Source organism: Anomalospiza imberbis, chromosome Z (genome assembly GCF_031753505.1).
Source record: "Anomalospiza imberbis isolate Cuckoo-Finch-1a 21T00152 chromosome Z, ASM3175350v1, whole genome shotgun sequence".
Lineage (NCBI taxonomy): Eukaryota > Metazoa > Chordata > Aves > Passeriformes > Viduidae > Anomalospiza > Anomalospiza imberbis.
Window position 1 is genome coordinate 43,344,572 of NC_089721.1, and position 26,421 is coordinate 43,370,992.

The 26,421-nt window shown below is 39.2% G+C and overlaps 1 protein-coding gene across 2 annotated transcripts in view; it reads left to right on the forward strand.

The window, feature by feature from the left end:
• Positions 1 to 1,847: 1,847 nt before the first annotated feature.
• The window catches only part of PCSK5 (proprotein convertase subtilisin/kexin type 5), a 220,552-nt gene continuing 195,978 nt past the window's right edge, over positions 1,848 to 26,421 (forward strand). Inside the window, exons 1-2 of one of the 2 annotated variants that reach the window (XM_068177017.1) lie at positions 1,848 to 2,562; positions 25,529 to 25,633. In XM_068177017.1, coding sequence (XP_068033118.1) covers positions 2,365 to 2,562; positions 25,529 to 25,633 — 303 coding nt within the window. In that variant the 5' untranslated portion in view covers positions 1,848 to 2,364. The remainder of the gene's footprint in view (positions 2,563 to 25,528; positions 25,634 to 26,421) is intronic. The other variant, XM_068177018.1, reaches the window with a different exon arrangement.

Genomic DNA, 26,421 nt, shown 5'->3' on the forward strand with positions numbered 1-26,421 from the left:
CCAGTATAATAACCATGTGTAAGGGAAAAATTAATGAACCTAAAGCAGAGAATCACCTGAATTGGAAAACATAGCTTTCTATTTCTACTTTTCAAGGGAAACAGCTGCTTTAAAGGTAGGGATGTAGGTTTTGGTGGAGTTAAAAAGGAATTCCATGTTATTCTATGACCTTCTGTAAAGTATTTGTTATATGTAACAGGTATAATTTGCGCCATTGTTTTGCATGATATATATATAATATTAAATAATTGTTAGGATGTACCCTTTGGCATTAGAAGCCCCCCCTTCTCAGGCAAAACTGAGTGTGTGTTGAAACCTGATTTACAAGCAAGGGGATGTGGCTCACCAGGAGATGGGCCTTATCTGAAGCGATATGGAGACACCCAGGCGCTGATCACCATCAGGAACATCCTCCCCCCGGGCCGATACATGTGAATACTCTGTTCCCATAAATTTCATCAAGAGTTTCCACGACACCAGACTTTGAATTTCTCTGCGGTGTCGCCGAGAAGGAAATCTCATCAGCTTATGGGACTTTGAATGAAACAAAGGACTGAATGCCGAAATCCTGGCCTCAGGCAAAATTTTCCCTATAAAAATCGCTTGTACCAGGATGGTGGTGTGGAGGCATAGAGTGAAACCTCTGCTGAGGCTGATCTCTGTGTCTTGCACCCAGCGCCGATCCCAGGCTCGGCACTGTCCTTTTCCTTGTGGCTGGCTAAGTTAGATCTCTATTGCTAAAATAAATTCTTTTTATTTTTTAATTTGGCTGGATCATTTTTCATTTATAACAGTATTTAATTTCTTGTACTTCAGCAAAAGTGACAGCTGCCTGACTTTTGCCTACAGTCACCTTGGCTGACACATTTTCCTCAGAGAAAAAAAGTCACAAATTTACATTAGTGCATTGCAATGTTACTTCTCATGTCCAAATTCTTTCAAAGCTTGCAACAGATCCTCACAGTAGGTCTGTTGGACCAATTATTTTAACTTTCAAGCAAAACAAAGTAGATCTACAAGTAGTCCAAAGCTATTATGGTGCCTCAAATGCTTAGACCATTAAACAACAAGCTTGGGCTGGAGTGGATATGAGTTTTCTCCCACCCCAGTCAGGCACCAGGCTGAGAGAGCTGCTGATAACCAGCAGAATCTTCTCTGGGCCCAGAGGTGCTCTGCTTATGGAAGCAAGCTGCAGATCTGTAGCAATGCTACATAGAGATGGATGAAGGAGCAGTGTGAGCTCTGCCTTCTCTCTGGGTCTGGACCACTGCTCTTCTGCCAAAGCAGCAGCCACCCACTTTTCGTTTTGAAGGTGGTGAACATGGACAGATGGGCTGCATTACACGACGACGTGCAATGTATATGAAGTGCGGCCAGCAAACGGTGGCTGCCGTAGAGGCAGCTGTGGGGCTGTTCCTGTCCTGCCTGGTAGCCTAGCAGCTTCTCCTGGGGACAGCACAGCAGGGCAGACTCGGCCTACCGGAGCAGCTGGGGCTCTCCCACGGCCCCTCCTCGCCCTGGGCGTCCCGTGGGCGCAGGGCCGGGAGGCCGCCGCCGGTGCCGAACACGAGGCCTTGCCGCAGGCCTCGTACCTCGCCGCGTCTGCTGCAGCCCCGCCGGCGGGACGGTGGCCTCCTGGCCCGGCGCGGGGGGCAGAGACAGCGCCCGGGGGCGGCAGCTGACGAGACCAGTAGTAGCCCGGGGCCCAGGAGAGCGTAGAGGGAGGCAACCCGGCGCCGACGCGGCTGCCATTTCCCCTGGCCTTCGGCGCTGAGGGAGTGAGGGCGGGCAGAGGAGGCGGAGGAGAAGGAGAAGGGAGGGGAGAGGGAGGTGGCCGAGTCGGAGTGCACTGAGGCTCTGAGCTGCCAGCACTCACACATCGCCTGCCGCCGCAGCCGCGCTGCTCCCGGCTTTCGGAGAGAGGGAGCGAGTAGAGGCGAAGAAAAGCCAGACGCGGGAGAGAAGGCAGAAGACCGCCGGCAGAGGGAAGGAAGTCAGAGAGGAGGGAAACGGAGAGAGAGGGTTAAGGACCCCTCCTCCCCGCGGAGAGACGACTTCCCATGTAGCTAGGGATAGAGGGAGAAGCTGGCGCTCAGGAACAGTGAGAGAAGCTCTCACAAGCAAGTTACTTAATCCCGGGAGAGCGGCGGGAAGAGGGCACAGCAGCAATCACTGATCAGAACCACTATTCCTAACCACTCATCATTTAACCCCTGGGCGGTTCAATGCACTACTCCAAGCTCTTCCTAGTTTCTTCCTCGGGCTAACTTCGGAGGACGTACCACCGGAGCGGCCCAGAGGGGAGGACAAGGGCCTCGGAAGAAGGAAGGAGAAGTTTTGTGGGGGTTGCGTGCGGAGGAGAAGATGGGCTGGAAGCGCCGCTGTTGCTGGGGAGGCGGAGGCGGCGGGGACCTTCTCTGCCGGCTCACCCTGGTGCTGGGGTTCCTGCTGCCCGCCTGCAGGACGCGCCTCTACACCAACCACTGGGCTGTGCGGATAACCGGGGGGCTCCCGGAGGCCAACAGGATAGCGAGCAAATACGGATACGTCAATATAGGACAGGTAACGCTAGTCACAACTACTTCCTAGCGGGCACCGGCGCTGCGGCCGCCCTGCGCCGCCGGGTTAGGGACAACGACGAGGGCAAGGGACGGGCGGCCCCGCGGCCGCTGCCCGAGCACGGCCCCGCCGCAGGCCCCGCCGCGGCCGCGGGGCGGTCAGCGGAGCCGCCTCGGCTTCCCGCCGCGGGCCCCGGGAGGTGATGCGCGGGGACAGGTATGCCGGAGAGCTTGGGGTCGTGGCCTTCCCCTTCGAAGCCAGGTGTGAAACGGGGCGCGGGCCAGGGAGCCGCCCGCGGGGCGGGAGGGGGAGGGCATCGGCGGGGGCGTCCCGCCGCGGCTCTGCGCGCCGCCTCGCTGCGGCTGAACTTTGCGCTCAGCGGCGGACAGCCTCCTCTGTCCCCTTTCCGAGTTGAAAAGCGCTGGTACAACACGAGCTCGTCCTGCAGCGAGCGCCGGTCTCGCCGGCAGCCAGGACGTGGCAGCCGCGGCCGCCGGCTCGCCGCGGAGGGCGTCCCGACCCCCGCGCTGGCGGGGCGTGCGGAAGAGGTGGCAAGGTGTCCCGGAGCGGCTGCCAGGAGTGCGGCTGCCTGCGGCGTTTCGTGGGGAAGGAGAGCACACTGGTGGGACCAGGGCCACACCTGGACTTGGCTAGATCCAGACATCACCACGTCAGAAAATTGGATCCAGTCAGGTTAGGAAACTGCAAGCTAGCAAACACCTGGTTCTTACTGGATCCCATCACACTGAAAAATGCCCCTCTTCTACAATTAGGCACAGTTCTCTTTAAAATGTCCTAACATCACTTTTTCTTAAGGAGTTTATACTCAGTGTTCTAGGCTTTCCTCGCAGTTGTTCTCAAAATCCAAGTTTCATGTGTAGGGTTTACATGGTGAGTGCCTAAAAAATAAACTGCATGTCCTGTTGCATGCTTGGGTGCAAACATCCAAGTACATTCTTTCTGGACAGTAGTTTATTCTACATGAATTGAAAGGTTAGAAATGAACATTTACAGGTACAGAAGGCTTCCTTTTATACATGAGATTTACAAAAATGCAGCTGTGTTTATACTCCAGGTGTTTCATATCAACCAAATCAAAGTAAGACCTAATTATTGTTGTGTTTTAAAATGGGTTCCCACTTACTACATCATTGAATGAAAAGTTTAAAATACATCTCAGTTGCAAGCCTGAAAAAGACAGCAGTGTGGTCAATTAAGATAAATAGTTTAGATGAGAAAAGCTAGAAAATGTCACTGGGGTAGCACAAAACATGATGTGTAAGGATGCACTTACTTAGAGTACCAACTTCTCTCGTGGAGCACTTAAGCAGGCAGGCAGTACTACTTCCGGCTGGAGGCAGTAAAATTTGGGAGGACGATTGCATGTCAAAATTGAAGTGCTACTTTGGAAATACAGTTTAGGAATCAAATTTTTTTGCATCAGCTTTCTTTTTAGTCTTACGTGTTTTTTGTTCAAGATGTTTGTATTCCTATCTGGGCCCTTATAGTGCCAAAATTAACAACCATCGGTTGCAGGATGTGCCTTTTCCCATTTTTTCTTTTGTCAGGCTGGCTGGTCAGCTCAGACCGTGCCTTTTTGTACTTTGCATATGTAAGCCCCATCTTGAATTAAGCCTTTGTTGTTTCTTATGTGAAAGTGTCTATATACAACTATGAAATACCAATAATGGATAATACACATTAGGTATACAGATGAGAATGAGAGAAAATAAGAGACTATAAGTGATTGAAAATTGGAAAATACTTTATTAGGTATATGGATGAAAAAAGAGTAGACTGTGTGTCTAGGTAAAGATGGGTAAATGCAGGAAGGTACTAACTTTTGGAGAAAGGGAATCAGGAACGGTTTGGACAGATGAGGTAGATTTGTCCATAGTGAGCTTTCTTCATAGATCTGGAAAAGCAGGAAACTATTTGACACAAAAGGAAGTGCAAAAAGAAGGTAAGAGTGGGGCAATAATCTGCTCGTTATTATTGAGCAAAAATTGCAAGCAATTAAAAAATTTATTTTGAGTGTCATGTTGAAAGATATTTTCTTAGCTGAATATGCTCTGAAAACAAGAGACACCAATAAGCAGAATTTTCTCATAGAGTTACACAATAGGCATAATATTTTTGGTTACATTAAATTTATGAGCTCATCTTTATAAAGAAAGTGCAAAAAGCTAAATCGAAATTCCACTGCAGCTGGTCCAAAGGACCAACCTACAAATTATCCAGAAAAATAACCTATTTAAAATATTCAAGATAAGTAGTGAAACTGTATAAAAATGAAAGTTGCAAACCAGGAGCATTCTGACAACAGTAAATTGCATAGTTAGAGCTGAAGGAAACAGTGGGAAAGAGGCCCACTGAAGGGCTTATTTCCACTGACCATTCTGTTAATTTTGTGTTTGTGGAAAAATGGCATTCAAAGGTGCATAAAATCGATCAGTGGAGACAAGATGGTAGACCCAGGAAGGCTCTGCATTGTAAATACTGGCCAACATTCCTTCTCCCAGTTTTTGTTATTTAGTGCATTCCTGGTGATGGGAGGAATTTAACTTACTGTTTTTTGATGCTTGTGTGATTTGGATAATATCCAGTTGAGTCTTGAAATACCTCTTCAGTAATTTTCATTGCCAGGGGAAACCTGCAAAGGCTTGCTAAGTGACTGGACAAGTCAATCAGAAATAGATGGCAGAAGGGGCTGTTAAAAGAGGCCTTGAGATGATCTGCTGGTGAGCAATTGAGAACTCTTTCTTTCACAGCTTCTGGTAAAGTTTTGTTGCTCTCAGGCTTCTGTGGTCTTTGTGTCTTATTATGAAAACTCAAAGCTTTAGCTTCTCAGTTCATTGAATAGAGGAATTTTCCATTAATTTTTAGGGAACAGCACAACAGAGAAAGAATCCTCTTTAACTCTATGTTTTTCCAGGCTACATGTTCTGTTTCCTGTTTCCTACAATTTGCTCTGAGACTTACTTCTTGTTTATCTTGTATTTCCTGTATTACCAATGAGAGATATGTCTTCTGTGTTTCACTGGACTTTAAAATCACACAAACATGTAATATCAGGATTTAAATGCATGGAGTTGACTTCTTTCCTCCTTTTCCAGTGTAGGTTTTTCTGGCTTACCCTTGAAATGCAATTAGTAGTTTCTCTAGCACGAAAAAGTGTTGAATTGTTCTTTTTGCACAGTTCTTCTAAGACAGTGGTCTGGGCTTGCAAGCCCTCTGGGACTGTGATAAGATATCTTAACATAAAGCAGCCAGGGAGTTGTTCGAAGTTCCATGCTGGATGGAGCAATTTGGGGTATAGTGCATCTCCCAGCACCTCTTTCCTGGCTTGTTTTTTATTTTGCAGTGGCTACACAAAGCAGACCTTACCTTAGAGCAAAGTATCTGTCACTTACATTCAGGAATGTTTCTTTCACTATTGGCAGCTGTCAGGAGTTAAGCATATCGTCTGTGTAGCATTTTGTACAGTTGCTTTAAATATTGTGACTATTTGCTGTCATCAAGTGCCAGGAGTTTCTTGTTCAGGCAGTGGTTGAGGAGCACAGGAAAAACAAACTGTTGGTACCCCAAAGGTGATGGAAGAATGAAAGAGATAAAGCTATCTGGGGTTGCAACAAGGGAGAGAAATGCTGCAGTAGTAAACTTCAGATTCTGTTCTTCCTTTTTTCTTTCTTAATTCTAGGCAAGAGTTGAGGATGGGTGAACACTTTGCCACATCACATCTTTCTTCTCCTGATAATATTCTTTTAGGAATTTTACTATTCTGATCTCTTCCAGAATTGATTAGCCTATTCCCTGCCCTTTGAAAGTGACAGACCACCCTATCTGTCCCTACAATTTTCTTCCTGCAAGAAACAGACACTATTAGCCAAAAGGCACCTAAGTGTGCTGAGCTTGAGCTGTGCCTCAGGAATCACAGTAAGATAAATGGACTTGGCTTTCTGAATAATGTAAATACTTGTATCACTTGCCAGTAAGTGTTTTGTGGTGGGTTTGTTTGTTTTAATTGGGAGTATTGGTTTGAAGCCAGCAGATCACACAAAAGTTTAGTAAATGATATTTCAAACCAGTTCATTTCAACAGTTCATTTCAAACCTGACATTCCTTTAATGTCACAGACAAGATGTTGCATAACAAGGTCAATTGATAGAAAGAATGGGAGGAATGGCTGTTTTTCATTTTCCAAATCTATTCCTGATGGAAGGCAGAAATAAATTCTGCAAACTAAGTAGTTCAAATTGCAAGACAAGGAAGCAGTTAAGGAAAAAAAGAACTTAATTTGAGGTAAAAAGCCTAAACTGAGGTGGTTGTCTTCAGCAAAGGAAGGAGTTTGCTGCCAAAAGTCTCCACCACTTTACAAGGATGTCTCAAAAAAGCAAGATGGTAGGCCTTTGTGCAAAGAAGAATCATACCTCTTAAGAGCCTGTGTGCTCACAGTATTGAAATAGAGTATACCTTACTAAAATTTAATACATGTAATAAGTTTAATGAAGTCGTGAGTACTGAAGATACAAGTATCAGGACTATGGTATTAAAAGAATTAAAGCTAGGTGTACTCTAGTTGTATCCACATGCAGATATATAAAGTGGGGTTACACAAATACACCAAGGAAAACTGAAATTTCTCTTACACATAGGAGGAAAAAAGTGCATTTAGGGGTGGTAGAGAATAATCCCTGGTAGACAAATATTTGGAAAATGTAAATCCTGAAAAAAAATTTTTGCAAATGGCTCATAATGCAATAGAACCAATACACCTAAGCATATTGGAGACTACGAAGGGTCTCCATGGCTATTTCTTCATATTTAATGTTAGTTTTCTGATCTCTGCAGTTAAAAATGGGAGGGAAGAGGGAGAGAGAACAGATCTCTATTCTAATAAATGTGAGCTTTTCATTAGGAGCTGGATGAAGAAAAGGAATGGTTTCTGGTCATATAGGCAATCTAGTAGCGTTTGTATGATGTTACAAAATGAGGGAAGATGATAATCTTGTTTAACAGTATAGGGGTCAAACTACAAATTGTGTGATGATTTTTTTATTTAAAGCCCTTAGGCAAGCACAAACTAAGTTATATTTTTAAGAATAACAAGTAGTTGCAAGCCCAGTTTACAAACGGCAATATTTGTTCAAACTGCTTCCCTCAATCAAAGTGCAGAAGTGGACCAGACTGGGTTAAATGGAAGAACTTGAAGAAATCTGTAAAACATATTGATGTAAATCCATGGTGTGTCATACCTCTGGTATGACAGCAGTCATGTCTGGTATGACGGCCTCTGACTGACAATGGCTAAAGCTGTAGAAGTGAAGGGCAAGAGGGAAATCACTACAGATCGGTATGTCCATTGCATTGCCTTTGAGGAAAACCAGCTATGCCCACATGTTTCCTGGCAGATATATAACCAGGTTTTGAAGGTCTTCGGTAAGGAAGTTCCACAGTGTCAATGGAGCTAGTGATTTATTGGTCTCTTACACTCTTTGCCCTGGTGAAGTCAAAACTGTATTAATCCTTCTGCAATTCAAAGCTCATGTTTCTTGTTTCTCTGTGAATGTGAAGAGTAGCAACATCAGAAAAGATGTTGCATTTCCCTCTTCCAGACTTTTATGTTTTCCATCCAAGTTCAGTACTTTCCTTTGTTTTCTGTAAGTGAGGCTTTCACTGACCAGTCTTGCTGTTTGACTCTAGTCTTTCTAAGAGATCCTCATATTGAGCAAGGAGCTGCAAGAGCATTACAGCCGAGTACAGCATAAGGATTCCTTCTGCTGTCCTCAGGAAAGGACTCCTATTTATGTAACCCATTGTGGCGTTTGTCTATCCTGTAGCCATATGACATTCTTGACAGAATTCAGCCTGTGGTCTGCTATGGTTCACAGATTAATTCTGCCAGATTCCTAGCACATTGTTCTCCAGTCTGAATTTATTCAGTAGGTTGCTATTATTAGGTGTAGTACTTTGCTTATGCCTTTGCTGAATGTTGTTCTGCCTTTCCAGACCATCTGTTAAGGTGCCAGTTTGTTTTGAATTCTGTTCCTGCCCCTCAACATACTAGCATAAAATCTCCGAGTCTTTATGTATCTTATGTTTAGTAGGTGTCTTTTCTGTGCCAGTATTCAGGTCACTAGTTGAAATACTGACCAAAACAATTTCAAGAGGAACTCTGGCCAGTAATTGTTTCCTGCCCTGCTGTAATAAATAGATAAATCACTCTTGCTTATGAAGTTTTGACCTACTGTTCCATGGTTTAATTCTGTGCCCTGCTTCAGGAATTTGGTATTATTACTTAAGTAGTACTTGAAGATAAAGTTTTTATTTTGCGAAGTGTCTGCTCAAAATAAACATAAATAATATAATAAATATAAAAATCTGAAGAATATTGAATTGGACAGAATCATGAATAGTGTTATGTACCTTAAGGTGTTCATAAGTGGATTTTGGACCCCAGTTCTAGAAGTGATATTTTTTTTCCCCAACTTACGGACTAAATTTAGTCACGGCCATTGTTATATATCTGCTCTTGTGCTTAAATGGCTCATCTGTCTCTCTATGACATTTTCAGAACCAGCCTTTATTTTGCTTCTGTAGCTTCGGGTTGCCTATTAGAAGATAGACTTCCCACTCCTAGCATCATCATAGTTGCTGTGTTTTGATTGACATCTGTTTGCCTTGACCAGAAATTATGTTTTGCTTGTATACAACCTCTCCACTCCATTGTACTCTTTTTCCATAAATAATGCTTGTTGTCAGGCAATACATTTCCAGTGTCATATTTTCTTGTTTTACAGCTGTGCTCTGTGGTCTGTGATTGACCAGTATACCTTTCTCTTCTCCTCCAAATAATCAATTATAAAATCAACAAGTGGGGAAATACATGTCAACCATATCATGTGGTACTGTTTATCACCTGCCAAACACAGGAGAAGATAAAATCAAACAGAATCTTGCTTGCCAAAGATACATACCTTAAGACAGTAAGTGTTTATTTGGCAACACACTGGGCCCAATTTGATTGATATTTGCAGAATGAAAAACTGTTTGGAATGAAACATTGGCAAGTCCAGTAGAGTATGAGAACTACAGAATGAAGTCGTGCCAGAACAGCTTGTTGTGGACATTCCTGTGGATTGCAAGATGTTGCACAATGGAGGTGAGACTGTAAAAAGCACGTTAATCAGGCAAGAGGAAATATACAGTTCTAAACAAATAAAGAAAGAAAAAATTGTATGCACAGACCCTTCCAAAGAGAAGAAACCTGATCCCAAGGGGGATGGCATACATTTTAATAAGGGATAGCCATCAGGCCCATCTTTGCTCAAGTTAATTTTTTTTCTCTTTGTTTTTTTTTTCTTTTTAGGATGTTTCTGTGCCAGCAGGGAACAGGCATCACTTAGGTTTGTGTTTTGGGGCCAGACTGGAGTTAAGAGATGCTGCAAGTCACAGTTAAAACGTGTGCTACATATTTTATTCAAACTAGAACAAAACCAATGAGTTTTGTGTAAGAGTGCTTAGAAGGCAGCAAAGTGTTACAGAACATTGCTGTGTGTCTGAAAGTCAAGCCTAGAATTGGATAATGTTGTTCTTTTAGAAATACTTTAGAAGAAATACTATTTCTTCTAAAAGAAAAGAAATGCTATTTCTTTTAGAAATAGTTTAATCAGTTGTAGCATGTAGTGATACTGAAATCAGCTTGAAAGTAAACTTTGTAATACAATTTGAAGTGTTAGATTGCCGGCATTCTTTATTACAGTGCTGGACACCTTCAGAGGATTTTTCCTCCAATTCAGTGTGTGTTGTGAAACTTGACAACAAGGTCTTTATTCCATCATGATCATACATATTCATTACCTTGTACTTCTTAGCTAATACATAAGCTTCTCTTTTCCTAGAACCAATTTACAGGCCTCCACCCCTTACTAGAAGTCCTTTAATGGTCCTCGAGGGTTAGATGAAGGGGTCTGTGGTGGTTGTAATTACTGAGTGCCCCCAATATTGTAAATCTTGCCTGGAACTTCTCTGAGGGCATGTGCAAACGTTCTTGTAACTTTGCCACAAAACCTACTAGGTTCCTTATTATCTTTTTATCCACTGGTTCTAGCTATGTTTAGCATCCTGTATGACTACTTTTACATTCTTTTATCTAATTTGCTAGTTAGTCTTTAAGCTGTATTTTGCAATTACAAGGGAACTGAAAATTTCCATTCTTTGTGTTGTCTGTCAGTAGTTCCCCTCTGGATAAACCTAGAGAATGTTTCCTTTTCTTTATGGAGCCTTTCTTTGCAGAGCATATTTACACAGTAACCTGATGTCTTAAAAACAGACAGGAAAGAAAATACATGCTGTGTTGTGCCTTTAAAGCCAGTGGTATGACATTTAGGGCATAGAGAAGTAGATCCTATAACATTTTTGTTTGCCTGAGTACCCTTATTGAAATACACCCAAAGGATGGAAGGCTATTCTGAGTCCGATAGATCTGTGTAGATGCCACTACTGTAGGCACAGGCAGTGGTTTTAAGTTACTGTCCCGGGCGAGGAAGAACAAAACAAGCATCCAGAACTTCTCCCTAACACTCCCTTCAGCTGTTTTCAGCTAAGGAGTCTGCCTGAACTGGATATTGTTTCTGCATACTTAGAAATTCGCAATGTTTGCTTTGTCCAGATCCTTGTTCAGTCTTTGAAATAAAACAAAACTTTTTGCATCCACAATATTCTGTGGGAAGGATTTTTGAAGTTTGCTACTACACTGTGTGAAGACACAACTCTCTTTTGCTTGTTACTTACTAGTTTTGTTAGATGGTTACTGAAAGAGGTGTGAAAGATGATTTTTGTCCACTCTTACACCACACATGATTTTTTAGACTTTGAATATTTTCCCCTAAATTATGTTGTATCTAGCCTGAAGGGTCTTAGTTTACTTTGCTATTTGTCATACAACTTCTTTTGTGCCGTATCTTTGTCCTTTCTTCTTTTTCTACTTGGAAACTTTTTCAGGTCTCCCTCTTTGAATAGAGAGAACTAGAGCTACACAGTATTTAGTGTGAGAAAACCTTGCATCATTCTCATAATGCCATGTACTCTGCTTTATCCTTCATATTATAACTAATGTCTAGTACGTAACTTACTGTGGGGACTTCCATTGAGCTGAGTTCCTGTGGATTAGTCTGCCATAAACTTGAGATTGTCACTCTTTAATGGTATGGTACTGGGCAGCTCTGAACAGTTCCTTTTAGTGTGATGTTTGGTTTGTACATAAGTTAATCTACTTTTGTCTATATTTAATTTTTTTAAATATTGTTGTCACTCAGTTTTTCAGGGTCCTTCTGCAGTTGATGCACAGTCAGCTGTTGCAGTTTTTGCATCTGTCATGGCTGATTTCTACACCTCATTGCTCACTCTTTTCCCATGCATGTTTTTTTAATGAAATAGTGTAGCTTCCAGAACATGTTCTGCAGTGGAACACAACAGAACTCCATCTGGAATCTCCGCACATTGTAAGAAGCTAATTGCTATTTAATTAAAAAGTAACTAATTCCTCCTGAGCTTTGCTTTCAGTTTTTTTTTTTTTTTTTTTTTTTTTTTTTTTTTTTTTTTTTTGTTTTGTTTTGTTTTGTTTTGTTTTGATTGCTTACTTGTGCAAAGACCTTTTGCAATGGATTCTTAAATTCTTAAAACCTGTGGGTGAAGGACATTGTCAAAAGCCTTTTGGAAGTTCAACTAGAGTGTTTCTGTTTACCCATCTCTATTTATATGCTTGGCCTCTTTTAAGAACAGCAATGAATTTGTAAGGCAGAATTTTCTTCTGTTTAACTATTTCCAAAGCAGTGACTTTCTACCGAAGTGTCCATTAATTTTCTTACTTCCTAGTTTCTATTAATTTTTCTAGTAGTGACTTCTAGTAGTAGCCTCATCTCACATCTCCTTTTAAAAGTTGACATCATATTTGTTACACAGCTGTTCTGAAAAGTGAAAACTGTTTTTAAAATGAGATTTTCAATTACTTTAATTTACAGAGTGTTTTTATTCAGTTATTCCACCTATATTCCTTCCTATATTGTGAATTACAGCATGTCAACTATTGTATCTTGAATAACTGATCTGGGGTGAACTGAAGCAAACAAATCGATCAAACACTAAACTTTGAAAAAAATCTTATGCTTTTGTGGGTATGCTGCGCTCCAATGAGCCAAGCATAAATGAGCAGCTTTAAGCTGGGGAGTTAGTAGACACCTTGGAAATTAGTAGACCCCTTCTCTGCAGGATTGGGTTGCAGCATATCTGTTTTCTCATGAGCAAGCAAGCCCCGTCTTGCACAACTGGCAGTTTTACCAGTGGGGTGTAGAGTGAAACTAATGCAGATACATACAGAGTAGATGTATGTAGAAGCAGATTAGCTTATATTGTTTTTAAAGTATTATACTCCGTGCAGTATTCAGTAGCAGTTTAATAAAGTCTCAGTAGTCTCTTAGTAAGGACATTGGAAATGTTTTTGCATGTACCCAAGTTATATCAGTAAGGTTGACAGAGTAGATGTATCCTGTCACTACCACACAACATGAGCTCCAGCCCTAGCTAGCATGACAGTTATTAATTGTGATATTCTGTACAGTTTTCTTCCCTGCTCCTTTGTAAACAAAATAATTTGCTTTCCATGAATTGAAAGCACAATATTAATAGGATTTTATTCATACCTAATTGAAATAAAAGTTAACTCCCAGAGGATACATGTATGACAGTATCTGGAATTGCTTTGACACTTCTGACATGTGCCCATCACCACATCTTGTTGATGGGCCACACCACATCTTGTCCTTTTTTCCTGTCTGATCAGGCTGAATCTTTGCTTCAGCTTGGAGTAGTTTAAATTTCCATTGTCAGTGAACAACACACCCCTACTCAAAATCAATTTTAGATCAGTGTATGATGAGAGTGGCCAACTGACAAATCACAAAACCATCATCTGATAAAACTGCTAGCTGGAAGTAACAGAGTTGCAGACCTTTGTTTTCTATAAGAGTAAACTATTCTGTGAGCCAAAAGGACCCTGGACTGTGTTGGCATCAATGCATGGTTCTGCCATTGCAACAGATTGCTATTTTGGAAGCTTTCTTGTATATAAATGCCATTCCAATTGTGTGAAATTTGAGCAATTTCCATTTCTTGCCTGGCAAATAGAAATATTAATCTGACAAACATAGCTGCACAGTGAGCAGTTCTAGTGGTGGTTGAAATTTGTATTTCCACGCAATGTTTCAAAATAGAAATGAAAATCCATTAATAAAGAAAAATACTTAGTTTTATCCAATGCACTGCTGTCATTTTAACTGACTGTCTTTTTCCTATTTCAGTATTTTGGTATGTTTAATATCGATGTATTAAACAAATGTACAGTAGGAACTTTTATCCTTTCTCCAAGAAAAAACACTTTCCAGGCATTCTCTCAACCCTGAGGTTGTAAGATTCAGCTCTCCAAATGACAAGATAACCAAGGAATGTTCTTTCTATGTGTGAAATGGATAGGGTCTGAGAGCTGTAACTTGTTTATCATTAATTTTAGTAAATTTAGATGTTTTGTAATGCATTGAGTATCAGATCTCTTTGGCTTGTCTCTGTAGTGTGAAGTAATTTGGAAGCTTAAGTTAGTTCTTAATGAGATTAATTGCACTTAATCAAGAATATAGGCCTTTCTGAGGTCTAGGTTAAAAAAGATTAAGTGTAGTTACCATTTAACACAATAAAATATTCCAGTGAATCCAGTGAAAGCTTAATTGAATCTTCTAGCACTTTGAAAAATGGTGCAGCAGGAGAGATGTGTATATTTGAATTAATGTAATTTTTGTTGTCACTTTTTTCTTTGTTTATTTTATTTTTGTTATGATTGCAAATAGCAACTTTACGTGGAATATTGCAAGACTGTGCTAGACATATGCTATGTCATATGCAATAGAGTTCCATGGTATGCTGTAATGTAATACTTCTCAAATCCTCACTAAATGTTACTTACTATTATGTAGCTGTTTTATTTCTTACTATGTTTGAATGCTACATGACACAAATTTTTTTTTGGTCTCATTTACTCACTTGCTTTTTGTTTTAGTGTATCTTTAGATGCTATCAAAGAGATTTTTTTGTTTTCTTACTATTAAACTGTTACATGAACAGGTGTTGCTCTAGTTGTCTTATCAAAGTCAACAGGCTTACATATGGAGACATAAATAAATAATATTGACAAACCTTACTTTTACACAAAAAAAAGTATAAACTTCCGTACAGCTCTAGCAATTACCAAGTAAAATAGATGAGTATGTCAGTAACCTGGGGTTCTGGACCAGTTGCATGCTTTTCTGCTTTTCTGTATTTTGTTAAACATGTTGTACAGAGTGGAGGATAGCAGATTTCGCTGGAGTACAAAGTTGAGGAAGTGTGATCAAGGTTAGCTGTATAAGAGGGTTGTATTTACTGCCTATACACCGCACATCGATGAACTTAACTCAGTCTTAGATATTCCCATGAGTCACTTCTTTATAACTCTTTGGTAAATTATATCGGTAATAGAAGAGGAAATTGCTTAAATCACGTCTCATGAGAAAGTCAGTTAAATGAAAACATTGTACTTCCTATGACCAGTAAGAGCTGAATTCAGATTTGTAAGACAAAGTACAGCATGGAAAGGTTTATTGCTGGCAATATAAATGTTCGCTGTAAATACAATGAGTAGTGTAAGTCACTGCATGAGTAATTTTGCACGGTATAAATTCCCTTGCTATTAATGTGCTTAGGAGTTTTATATTGATGTTTAAATATCTGGATGCAAATATAACAGTATTTCTACTGTTGTAGAAGAACTGCCTGGTTCTTAAATCTTTTACTCATGCAAGTAACCCCATTAGATTAGACTGCTCTTGATTTATGCCTTTAAAATTCATTAGTTTCAACAGTTATTTCTGACTTGCAGTTTTGTAAGTGAGAAGGTACTTGATCCCATGAGACTGGGTAGATTTTACAAGTTTCAGGACAGGGATGATGCCTATGAAATATTCCAGAATCAGGATTTAAAAGGAAATGAATATATGCATTGTTTGTTGTGACACTTTTCTTGCAGTAGTTTGTTAAAAAAATAAAACCTCTTAACTAACCTTTATACTGTTCGCATGAATGAAGTAGCCTGGTCAGAACTTTGTTCAAGCCTCATTCTTATGCTCTATAATTACATGTATGACAGCACAGGTGAATAAATATTACAAAGAAACCATAGTCTTTAGAACCTGGAGTAGCTAGTAATGTATGGTATATGGCAGTTCTGTTTGTTACTGCAACAAACATTCATGGCACTGCATGAATGTTCATCCTCATTTTACATTGTTTTGTGATACAATAGGAAATAGGATTGGAAGTCAATAAAATAGAGGCAAAGCTCACTTCACTTCATGCAGTATATAATTTAGACATTTTAAATTACAGATTATTAAGTTAGAAAAGGGAAAAAATATTTCAGAAAGCAGTGGATATTTAGTTGACTCCTCAAAATTAAAAGTTAAAGGTATTTGTTTCCTTTTTGATGGCTTCATCAAAATGATGACTGTGGTACTGAAACAAACATGACCATATTGCCTAACAGCTTCTTTGCAGATAAAAATATGTTTTTTATGGCTTGAACTTTCAAATACATGATGACTGCATTGAAGTCACTTTAAATACTGCAGAGGTTGCTTTTGTTTGTTCAGCATAATATAAATACACTTTGTTGCACTCATTTTTATTTGCAGAAACAAAAAGTTGCATAAGCTACCAGTTTATATTATGTTGGTTTTTGTATTGAAGAAAAATTATAGAAAAGATGAATGAGAATAAAGGAAGTAATTTATTTCCTTTTGAGCATTTTAATGAAAAATGTAATGTTGCCTGGAACTGCAAGCCCATGGTCACAGGTTTGCTGAGTAACATTGCATTACTTTATTTTACAGTAATGTGAGTTTCCCGGTTGCTGCAGTGCTCCCAGGGCAAAGCTCATAGTTGCAGTTATTAATGCCTGTAATTACTGAACTTGAATTTTAACATTTCACATGACAAATGTGGAAATGGCTTATTTCACCATCTCCCCCAGATGTTTTAGGCTGATATATCTGTTGGTGTCTACACTTCATATAAACCCCTCTGCCACTGCCTGTCCAATAATTAAGGACCTGTTCATTAATTTTTAGCTATTTTTTGAACATCGTTCTAATAGTCACAGTCTGTTTATCAGTCCTAGAGAAGAGGTGGATGAAACCCTTACTGACCTTCAAAGAAAATTTTCAAGTACTATAGTTACAGTTTTTTCAATTTAATGCTTGAACAATCAACACAGTGTCCAATATATCTTCAGCTTCTTTCTTTTTATTCAATCTTAACATCACTGAGGGCATATTTGTATGCCCTCATCTATAGTGAAGTGTTCAAAGGGTGCTAATACACAGCACAGCTCAGATATTGTCCTCCCACAAAGACTGATGCATGTTCTTCTCAGAGCTTCAGCTGCAACAGAGAAGGGTAGGGGTCAAGCTCAAGCTCTGCTTCTGTCATAACCTTTGCAAAGAATATGTATTTACTGTGGGCTCCTGTTACCTGTGGCATGTAAGGCTTTGCTGCTCATCCATATAGGCCTCAAACATCATTTTCACAGGGTCTTTATTTAGGCAGCTTTTGCTTGGCTTTATTTACCTGATGGGTGTCTTTGGAATTTCTCTTTTTATGATTTGGCTTCAGTATTGCTTTTTTACCTGCACTTTTTGAAGTAGCACTGTTATTAATTAAATATGATCAAAGTATATTTTTATGTAAAGAAAATCAGTTAACCTCTCCCACTTCTCAGAACTCAGTAAGGCAGAGAGTTCATAATTTCATTAACAACAGGATTTAGACAAACATATAATCTAAAAAAAAGATGCCACAGTCCTGTTTAGAAGGATTGTTCCTCCTGTATAGTAGTGTAGATTCAATTAATAAATCTTAGTGTGATCTAGCGTGTATTAGAGTTAAGGCTGTAATACAGTTTGGATTTATTCTTTCTAATACCTAAATTAATCTTATCTGCTGATTTGTACTAAAACTTGTTTGTGTTAGAAACTTTCTGGGGTTTTTTAATGATATAAAACACTTTATATTGCCATTTGGTTGTTACTATTTTTCATAGTAATTCCATGTGCTAAATAAGATTACCAAGAGAGCACTAAAGTACTGTAATTTCAAAAAGCAGAATTTAATTTAACAGTATTTGTTTTAAAATACAACTGTACAAAGTAACCTTTATACGGAAAATGTGATGTAGGAAGCTTTTTCCAATTCATCTGAACTTCTAAAAGTTATGGATCAGTTAGGAGTCTCAGAGGAAACATAATTTGGTTTATGTTGCTAAATCTATTTTATAATATATTTTCAGTACAGCATTTCTCTATATAGAAAAGTAGAACTTTGATTTTTAAAAATAGTTTAGAATGAATCTAACTAGGAATTTAGAATTTCACATTTAAATGTAACTTTTAGTTTTAATTAAATTATATTTTAGAACTGAGACTATAAATATGCTTAAATTATATTCTGTAATGCAGTAGAAAGACTGGAAAAGTAAAATTATGAGAAAAACTACTTTTATAGACTTAATCCCAAATCAAATATACTAGCTGTCTTGGTTTGAGGCAATGGGCACTCTGAAATGAGTAGCATCCTCCTTGATTCCAACCAATCCCTTTCCACCAGTAAGGAACAAGATATGAGTAGATACAAGTGGGAAAAAAAAAAAAAAAAAACAAAAAACGAACAAACCTGTTTAGTAACAGAATGCTGACAGGCAAGGGGAAAAAAAGTAAGTAACTTTTTGATAGCAAACTGCTAAATCTCACAATCCCCAGGGAACAAAGGAAGGCCTCAGTGTTGGAAATGCCTTTCACAAAGATGTGTCCAGCTAGAGGTGGCCACATGGCTGGAGGACAAGGGGGAGGTGATGTCACGCCTTCCCTTCCAAGGTGGCACTCTCTAGACAGCTGCGTCTTTCCCTTTGGAGTGGGAAGACAGTAGACTTGTACTGGCTTGACCAGCAGGCACCTGTGGAACTCAACCAAAGGCAGCTCAAAACCACCGAATGCAGCCTCTCCAGGATGTGCAAAACCCCCCAAAATTAAAAGAGAATCTGAAAAGGAAAGACAAAACCTTTGCCTGAGCAAAAACCAAACAGCCCATAAAGCAAATAATACGTGGCAAAGAACCAGAAGCTGAATGGGAGAGGATTTTAAAAATGCCCATGACAGCATTTCCAGGCACACACACAGCATACCTGCCTTGTAGGGTCTTACAGTAGCAATTTTTAGGCTTAGCTAGATATGGAATACAGTAACATAACTGTAAAAAAGAATAACTTTGATACTGAATTAGAATGATATCAAAAACTATAACCGACCTCAGAATATTGATGTGTTTTAATCCTACTAACAAAGGCATATGAAAATTAAAAGGCTGGAGTTTATTTTTCAATGGAAACAATTAATGTGTTACTTTATTCTTAAAACAAAATACCGCAGAACATAAGCAATAGCAGTGACAATATCTTAAAGAACATAAGGCTGAGCTACTTTATTTTAATGGCTGTTAATAATTTTTGGCATGAGCTATTTAAAAAGCCAAACTAGCTCAAGGCAAGTCCCCAGACAAAATTTCTCCATTCAAATAACTGAAACATAAATGAAAACTACAAAAGAAGGCTAAAATTGTGTATTTTTATTTAGTAAGGTGGTATGCTTTCCTTTCTATTTAAACTGAAGGAGAAGGAATGCCAGTAGTTAAATGGTAAAGTGTTGCGTTCCCACCATGGTGAAGAGATGCAGTGTGATTTACTTCTATGTAATTGTGATGTTTCTGCTGAAATAGCCATGTGATTTTTTTTAAACTTTGCTCTTTTGCAGTTTTCTTTATTTTTCATATACAGGTGGTTCAGGAGGGAATCTTAATTTTTCCATCTGAACTATACTGTCCTCCAAACTGAAGATTCAGTAAACTTACTGTATAGCCTTTTCTCCATCTAAGAGACTCAAAAAATTCTTCAGAAAGAAGGGGTGTATGTAAGACCAAGCAGAACTTGTTCAGAGTTTCACTATTCAGAAGCAGCAACACTTTGCAGACATCATGTCCATTTAAAACAAACTTGAAGAAAAGGGAATATGGGAGAAGCAGATAAGAACCTTGAGAACAAGGTTCCTACCTCTATCATACAGAGACATCTCCACAATGTGGGCAGTTGAATTTCTGTTAGTTAAACAATAAAAAAAAATTAAATTTGATATTATGTTTGGGAGAGACAGAGCCCTCATCTCAGTCTGCAGCTCAGATGTCTGAGCAGCTCTGCAGCTGTCCTTATGGTGATTGGTCCTGCAGCCTCAGTATGCTGGACATTTGTCAGTGCTGACCCAATGGTGGGGTTTTGGAGAAAAGAGCGGTAGGCTGAGAAAGTGTGGTCACTACTGTAGTATCTTATGGTGAAAAAACACCATCCCAGTTCCCCCAAAAACTCCACTGCACAGTTCTGTTTCTTGTAATAGAAGATGAGTTTAGGTTCCAGGTTTGGAATGAACATGACCTTTCCAGATATGGGTACTTTAATTTGGGTGGATCAGTGAACAGCTAACAGCTTCTGCAGAGCTTTCTTACCTCTAAATGCTGAACCCAAACCCTGGTTTTAAGATGCTTAAGACTTCCTTGTCTGCAGTGACTCAAGAAGGAAATGGAGTGGCAGTTTTCTGTAGTATCATTGGACCCATTTACACCTATGGATAACGACTAGCCAACAGGTCAAAATTAAGGACTATGAACTCGCCTTGTGAGATTTCAGATTTACCTTTGAAGTGCTTTTTGCACCTGGTCTTGTTAAACCTTTTAAGATTCCTATGGGCTCACTTTTTAAGCTTGTCCTGCTCCCTCTTAATGGTATCTCATTTGTCTGCTGTGTCAGCTGCACCACTCATCTTGGTGTCTTCCAGGCCATTTTGTCATCTGTTATTCTATGTGTGCTGGTTTTAACAACCAACAGGGAACTACACTCCAAATACACCACTTTCACTCACTTCTTCTGATTATGGAGGGACAGTAAGGAGAGATTATGTGATGAAAATAACAATTTACTAAAATCACAATAACCACAGCAGTATCAGTAGTAAAAAGTATACAAAAAGAAGATGGCTTACCCACAAAAGAACATTCACCACCAGGAAAAAAAAAACAAACCTGCTTCTCAAAGATAGCACCAGATGTGGTCTCCAAACAAAGGCAATATGGTGAGGAGAGCTCGCACAGTATAGTGTTCTCCCCCACCCTTCCACCCAGCCCAAAAAGAGTGGAAAGCAGGGACAAAACAAAACCTGGACGCTAGTTCATCTGAAAAAAGAATTGTGCAGCTGCTGGCTAAGCTCAGTCCTCTGTACTTGCTTGAACTGCTGCATCCAACTCTCTGCTGCCTGGAGCTGTCCACTTCAACACCACAACTCCCACCCAAAGTAGTGCTCCAGAGGAAAAATAGGAAGAGGAAAAAAAACTGGTGGGCAGCAGAAGGGACCAAGTCCACTGTGGTTTAAGGGGACAGTCCATTCTGCTTTTGTGACCAAGGCAAGAGCAGTGAATTCCCAGTTTCTGGCCCTGGCTTTTTCCTGCCGAAGCTATGCCCCCCAGGCATGATGTGGGTGGTATAGAATAAACTATGCTAAAAACTCCAGCCCCTTTCTCTTTACTGGGACACTGTGAAAATGTGTAAAATATTGTCACATTATACAAAGTACACCAGAAATTATATTTCAGAGACCAATGAAAGCACTTAAATTCAAAAAAAAAGGTAAAAGTTTGAAATAGAGTTGAAATTATTTTGTTAAAATAAAATGATAATAGTAAACTTCATAAACTTTCTTCATCTCTCTGTTTTTGATATTTTCTTCTGCCAAGGACTTTAAAACTTCGGAAATTTTTTTGCAGTTCTAAAAATGGGAAGTGTCATACCTTCATCTCCATGTGAAATATAATCCTGTGCCTATTTGTAATGATTTATATTCAGCTCTGCAGAGGGGTAACAGATTTGTGCTTCTTTGGCGCTTGTAGTATCTCACTGAGTTCAGAATCATATCTGTACCTATCTGTCTTCCTTTCCAAATCCATTTAGGAGCAAATTCATTAAAGCCGAGGAGAAACAGGGAATCTTACAATATATCCTCCAATTCACCAAATCAGTAGCATATTGTTTTCTATTCAGCCCTCTGGGAGAAGAGCACTTTGCACTTAGATGTTTTGAAGATTTGCCTCTTAAAAAAATAATTGTTTACAAGCTAAGAAGCATCTCTTAGGTTTTTGCCCAGTAGCTGGAATGCCTTCCCTACTCTTGCTCAGCTACATAGAAGTTTCAGTCAGTTTAGTTTCAGAGCTTATTTAGGTAGATCAGTTTGGTGACCATATAAATATATTTAAAGTATGTTTAACAGTCATCTTTAGCATTTGTATTTCCTTACAGAATTCATGGGGACACAATGCACATGAAGATTAATTTATTCATTACTTATGTTCTAAATTACTATTGCCCTGGACTATAAAACAGCATATGGAAGAAATATTTTTCAAGAGGAAGCTTAAAAAGTTTGGTTCTTGTTTCATGCTGTCTTTAAAATCAACACATTTTCTCAACTTTAAATAGAAAATAAGACCTGATAAATATAAATTTAATGTAAATATGTGGATACTTTGGTTTTCAGGAACGCCACAGTGATATTGTAGGATTGTTAGCTCCTGGAAACTGAAATAATTCCTGGGAATTGTTTTGTCCTTGAATAGACATAGTATAGTACAACTAAAATGTATGTATAGATCTGTTGAAAATGTTTATCTACAAACACTACTTCTAAAGAGATTAGGTCTCCCCTACACCCACTGCCCATTCTTTTTCCTTTGGCCAGGCAATATTTCCCTATTCCTTTTTAAAGAAATCATGCCCTCTGTGTAAAAAAAAAAAGGAGATTACAGGGATTTTTCAAGAATATATGAGTGAAACTGCCAGCAATCTCTAGCAGTAGTAGAGTAGTTAGCTCTGATGTTTCTGTCTTTACATTGCTTTTCTCTGAGAGGGCCTCTAGGACCTGAGAGTTAGAAGTATAAGAAACAATTTAACAAAGACATACACAATGAGAAGTTTTATTGTGCTATAGTTCCATGGTTTAATTCTTCTTCCTAGTGGTTCAAGGAATTGGAAAGTCTAAGTAAATTCCCATTAAGGTAAGAGAAGGCAAAAAACTTTTAGTAATGCAGGTGTTACTTTGCTGTGAAAGGCATTGGCATTTAGTGAATATGAATTTAATTACACTTAAAAGATTTGGGCTTGTTTCAATTCCTTGTCGATTATGAACTAAGCCACTGGACTGTGCTTGCTACAGGCTCTTAAAATCAGAATAAACTCCAGTTGCTGTAGTCAAAAGCGATGGAGTGGAACAGAGTAGAAGAGAATAGAATAGGATAGAATAGATTTGGAAGGAGCCTACAGTGGTCATCTAGTTGACAGATTCAGGGCTGACCAACAGTTATAGCACATTATTAAGGGCATTGTCCAAATACTTCATAAATACTGGTAGGCTTGGGGCATTCACAACCTCCCCAGCAAACCTGTTTGACTATCCTCTTGGTAAAGAAACACATTTTAACGTTCAGTGTGAACCTCCTTTGATGCCATTCTGAACCATTCCGACACATCCTTGAATCCTAGTGGGAAGAGATCAGCACCTTCATCTCCTTGTCCCCTCCTCAAGAAGCTGTAGAGAGCAACGAGGTTACCCCTCAGCCTACTATTCTCCAAGCCAGAGTGCTCAGTTCTGCTTCACAAGCCATGCCTTCCAGACTATTCTCCAGCTTTGTTGGCCTCCTCTGGATGCATTCAAGGACCTTCTCATCCTTCTTAAATTGTGGAGCCCAGACCTGCAGAGGTCTCTAAATGAGTAAGTCTCTAAGTGAGGCTTACCAAAGCTGAGTATGGCGAGATAACCACCTTCTTTGTCTGACTGGTTATTCAGTATTTGAGGTACTCCAGGATGCAGTTTGGCTTCATGGCTGCCCAGCTACATGTCTGACTCACACTTAGCTTAATGTCATCTAGCACCTACAGGTTGCTGTCTGCAGGGCTGCTTTCCAGCCACTTCACTCCCATTTCACACTTGTGCCTGGTGTTACTTAATCCCCAGTACAGAATCCCGAATTTAAACTTCAAATTTCATCGCATTAATCATAGCCTAATGCTGTGATCTGTCCAGATGCACCTGCAAGGCCTTTGGTCTCTTAAGAGGATCAACAGCACCTCCCAGTTTGGTATCATCAGCAAACATGCTAATGGAGCATTTAAATCCTATATCCAGATTGTTGTTAAATATATTGAACAGAGCTGGTCTAGGACTCAGCCCTGAGAACAGGACTGTTGAGTGGCCACCAGCCAGATGTAACACAGTTCACTACAGCTGAGCTCACCTGTGCTGTGGAGGTGTGCTACTTCAGCTGGAATTGCCTTTCAGAGAGAGGGCAGCATGAAAATTACTCTGCTACTGATATACTCATTAGTCTTAGACAAGCCAATTCCTATTTAATTTATGATAAACTAAATTGATTTAACTGAATGTTTTGGTATTTTTGTTGCACTAGACATAAGTTACCCTTCCCAAAATGAAGATATTGATGGATCACCCACAGAGAATAGTGTTAATATCCTAGATCCAGTTTTCCCTCTTAGACAAATTAATTGAAATTGTTACTGTTTTCTGTCAATATCAGTATTTTCTTTGTAGTCTACTTTCAAATTTTCTCAAGATTTCTGTTTTCTAACATTCTAAATATTCTTGGAATTTGTGAGTGACTTATGTCCAGTTCTCTTCAAGTCTTTACTGTTGAGCTCTCAGGTTTCCTGCATGTATATTCTTACAGATGCAAATTAAGAAATCTGAGGAATTTTTTTAAGGTGAAAGTTTTCAAGTGTTGCTCCATCCTTTTTGGTGATAGCATTTAGCTCTCTTTGGAAAGCCAGGCCTGTTTCATGAGGCTACTTTGAGTTTTAATTTGAAATGACAGAAGCCTCAATTGTCCCTTTTTTGTTCATCATTAAGGAACGTGAAACTAATTTATGAAGTATCTTACAAGATTTACAGTGCACTAGTAGGTCAAATTCCAAATGAGCTGGAGGGGCATTCTCCCAAAAACAAGGAGACTGAATGTTAGTTTGTAGGTGAGTGAAACTGAAGTTTCAAATTGAAAATGAAAAATGAAAGCAGACATATTGATGACTCTGGAAAGGAAGATTTGTTTTTCAAATTGTGAAGGCCATGTCACTTCAGTATTTATATTTCTATTGTGTATTGAAGGGATGAGTAACAAGCATTTTTATTACACTGTTGTGAAATTTGCATATTATCCTATGAAGTTACCATTTCTATCTTTCTTTCTTGTAGTTCCTGCTCTCATTTGACAGAACAGGAAAACTATTCCTGTTGTATAGTCCGATGCTGTGAATGTCCTTTTTATAATTTAAATACATAAATAACCAAGTCTAGTGTGTTTTTCAGTACCTTTCCTTAAGCAAACTAAATGGAATGTTTTAATGATTTTTATACTTGCTGTTTGAGGACAAGTTTGGATATAAATTGATACAGAATTACCTGAAGTACTGCATATAAATTAAACATTAAAAAGGTAGATACAGCCAGACTAAGCAGCTCAGTTATAATCTTTGGTTATGCAGTTACTGCCTCAAGGATACTTCATCTACTTCATATCATATGTCCTTCTTTTGAAAGATGATCAGTGGGTTCAAGTAACATTTCAGCACAGAGGAAATTGCATAATTTATAGACTTTCCAAAATGAAAAACAGGAAACCAGTTTCATTAAATTAAGTCTTCCACTCCTTTTTTTTTTCTTTTCTGCTCTTACAGATTGGAACATTGAAGGACTACTACCACTTCTACCATAGTAAAACAATTAAAAGGTCAGTTCTCTCAAGTAGAGGTACCCACAGCTTCATTTCAATGGAACCAAAGGTAAGAAAATCCATGCATGTGTCTGAGGAAAAAGCCTTTGCATTTTTAATATGAAATACTATACCAGAGGACATTTACCTGAATGGCATATAGCATTACAAGAATTACCCTATCTGTTTTCTAAGGTTCTACTTCTCTTTAAAACATTGTGAAGAAGATACCATGCTATTAAGTGTATGCTATTCTTGGAACATAAGGCGCACAATTATTCCTAGATGAGTATTTGAATTTTGATAATGCACTAATTACTATGCTATGCTTCTCTGCAAATCCACACACATAAGATTTATGTCTGCAGATCTCTGAAGCAGACAGCTTTAAAAGTAAAAATGGGCAATGTGGGATGATATACTGCTCAGAGGAAAGTTTCTCTTGCTTTTTTTCTTGTCTTCTTCTGGACTTGGTCCATGAGGGATTAAAAAGAGTACTCTTTTCTGTAGTCCTTTTGGTAGTTTCATTGATCTTAATTTTAAGATCTGCATGAAAAATGGAGCCATTTTTTTGTAGCATACACTATAACAGGTAACTGCCAACACAATTTAATTACTGGTTTATTGTTAAACCAGTATCCTACCCACAACACACTTTTGTTTGAATCCTTTAATTTCAGTGATGAGTAGCTTATTCACTGACTGCCTCTGGATTGGATTGGCTCTGGTTTTCTTTTGGAAAAAAAGTTTGGTGAAGATCCCATTAGCCTTTTTTATGCTGTTCATGCAATGAAGTCTTGCCAACAAACCCCTGGGCCCCTGGTGTGGTAATAACAGAGTCAAGCTTTTTAAAATTAC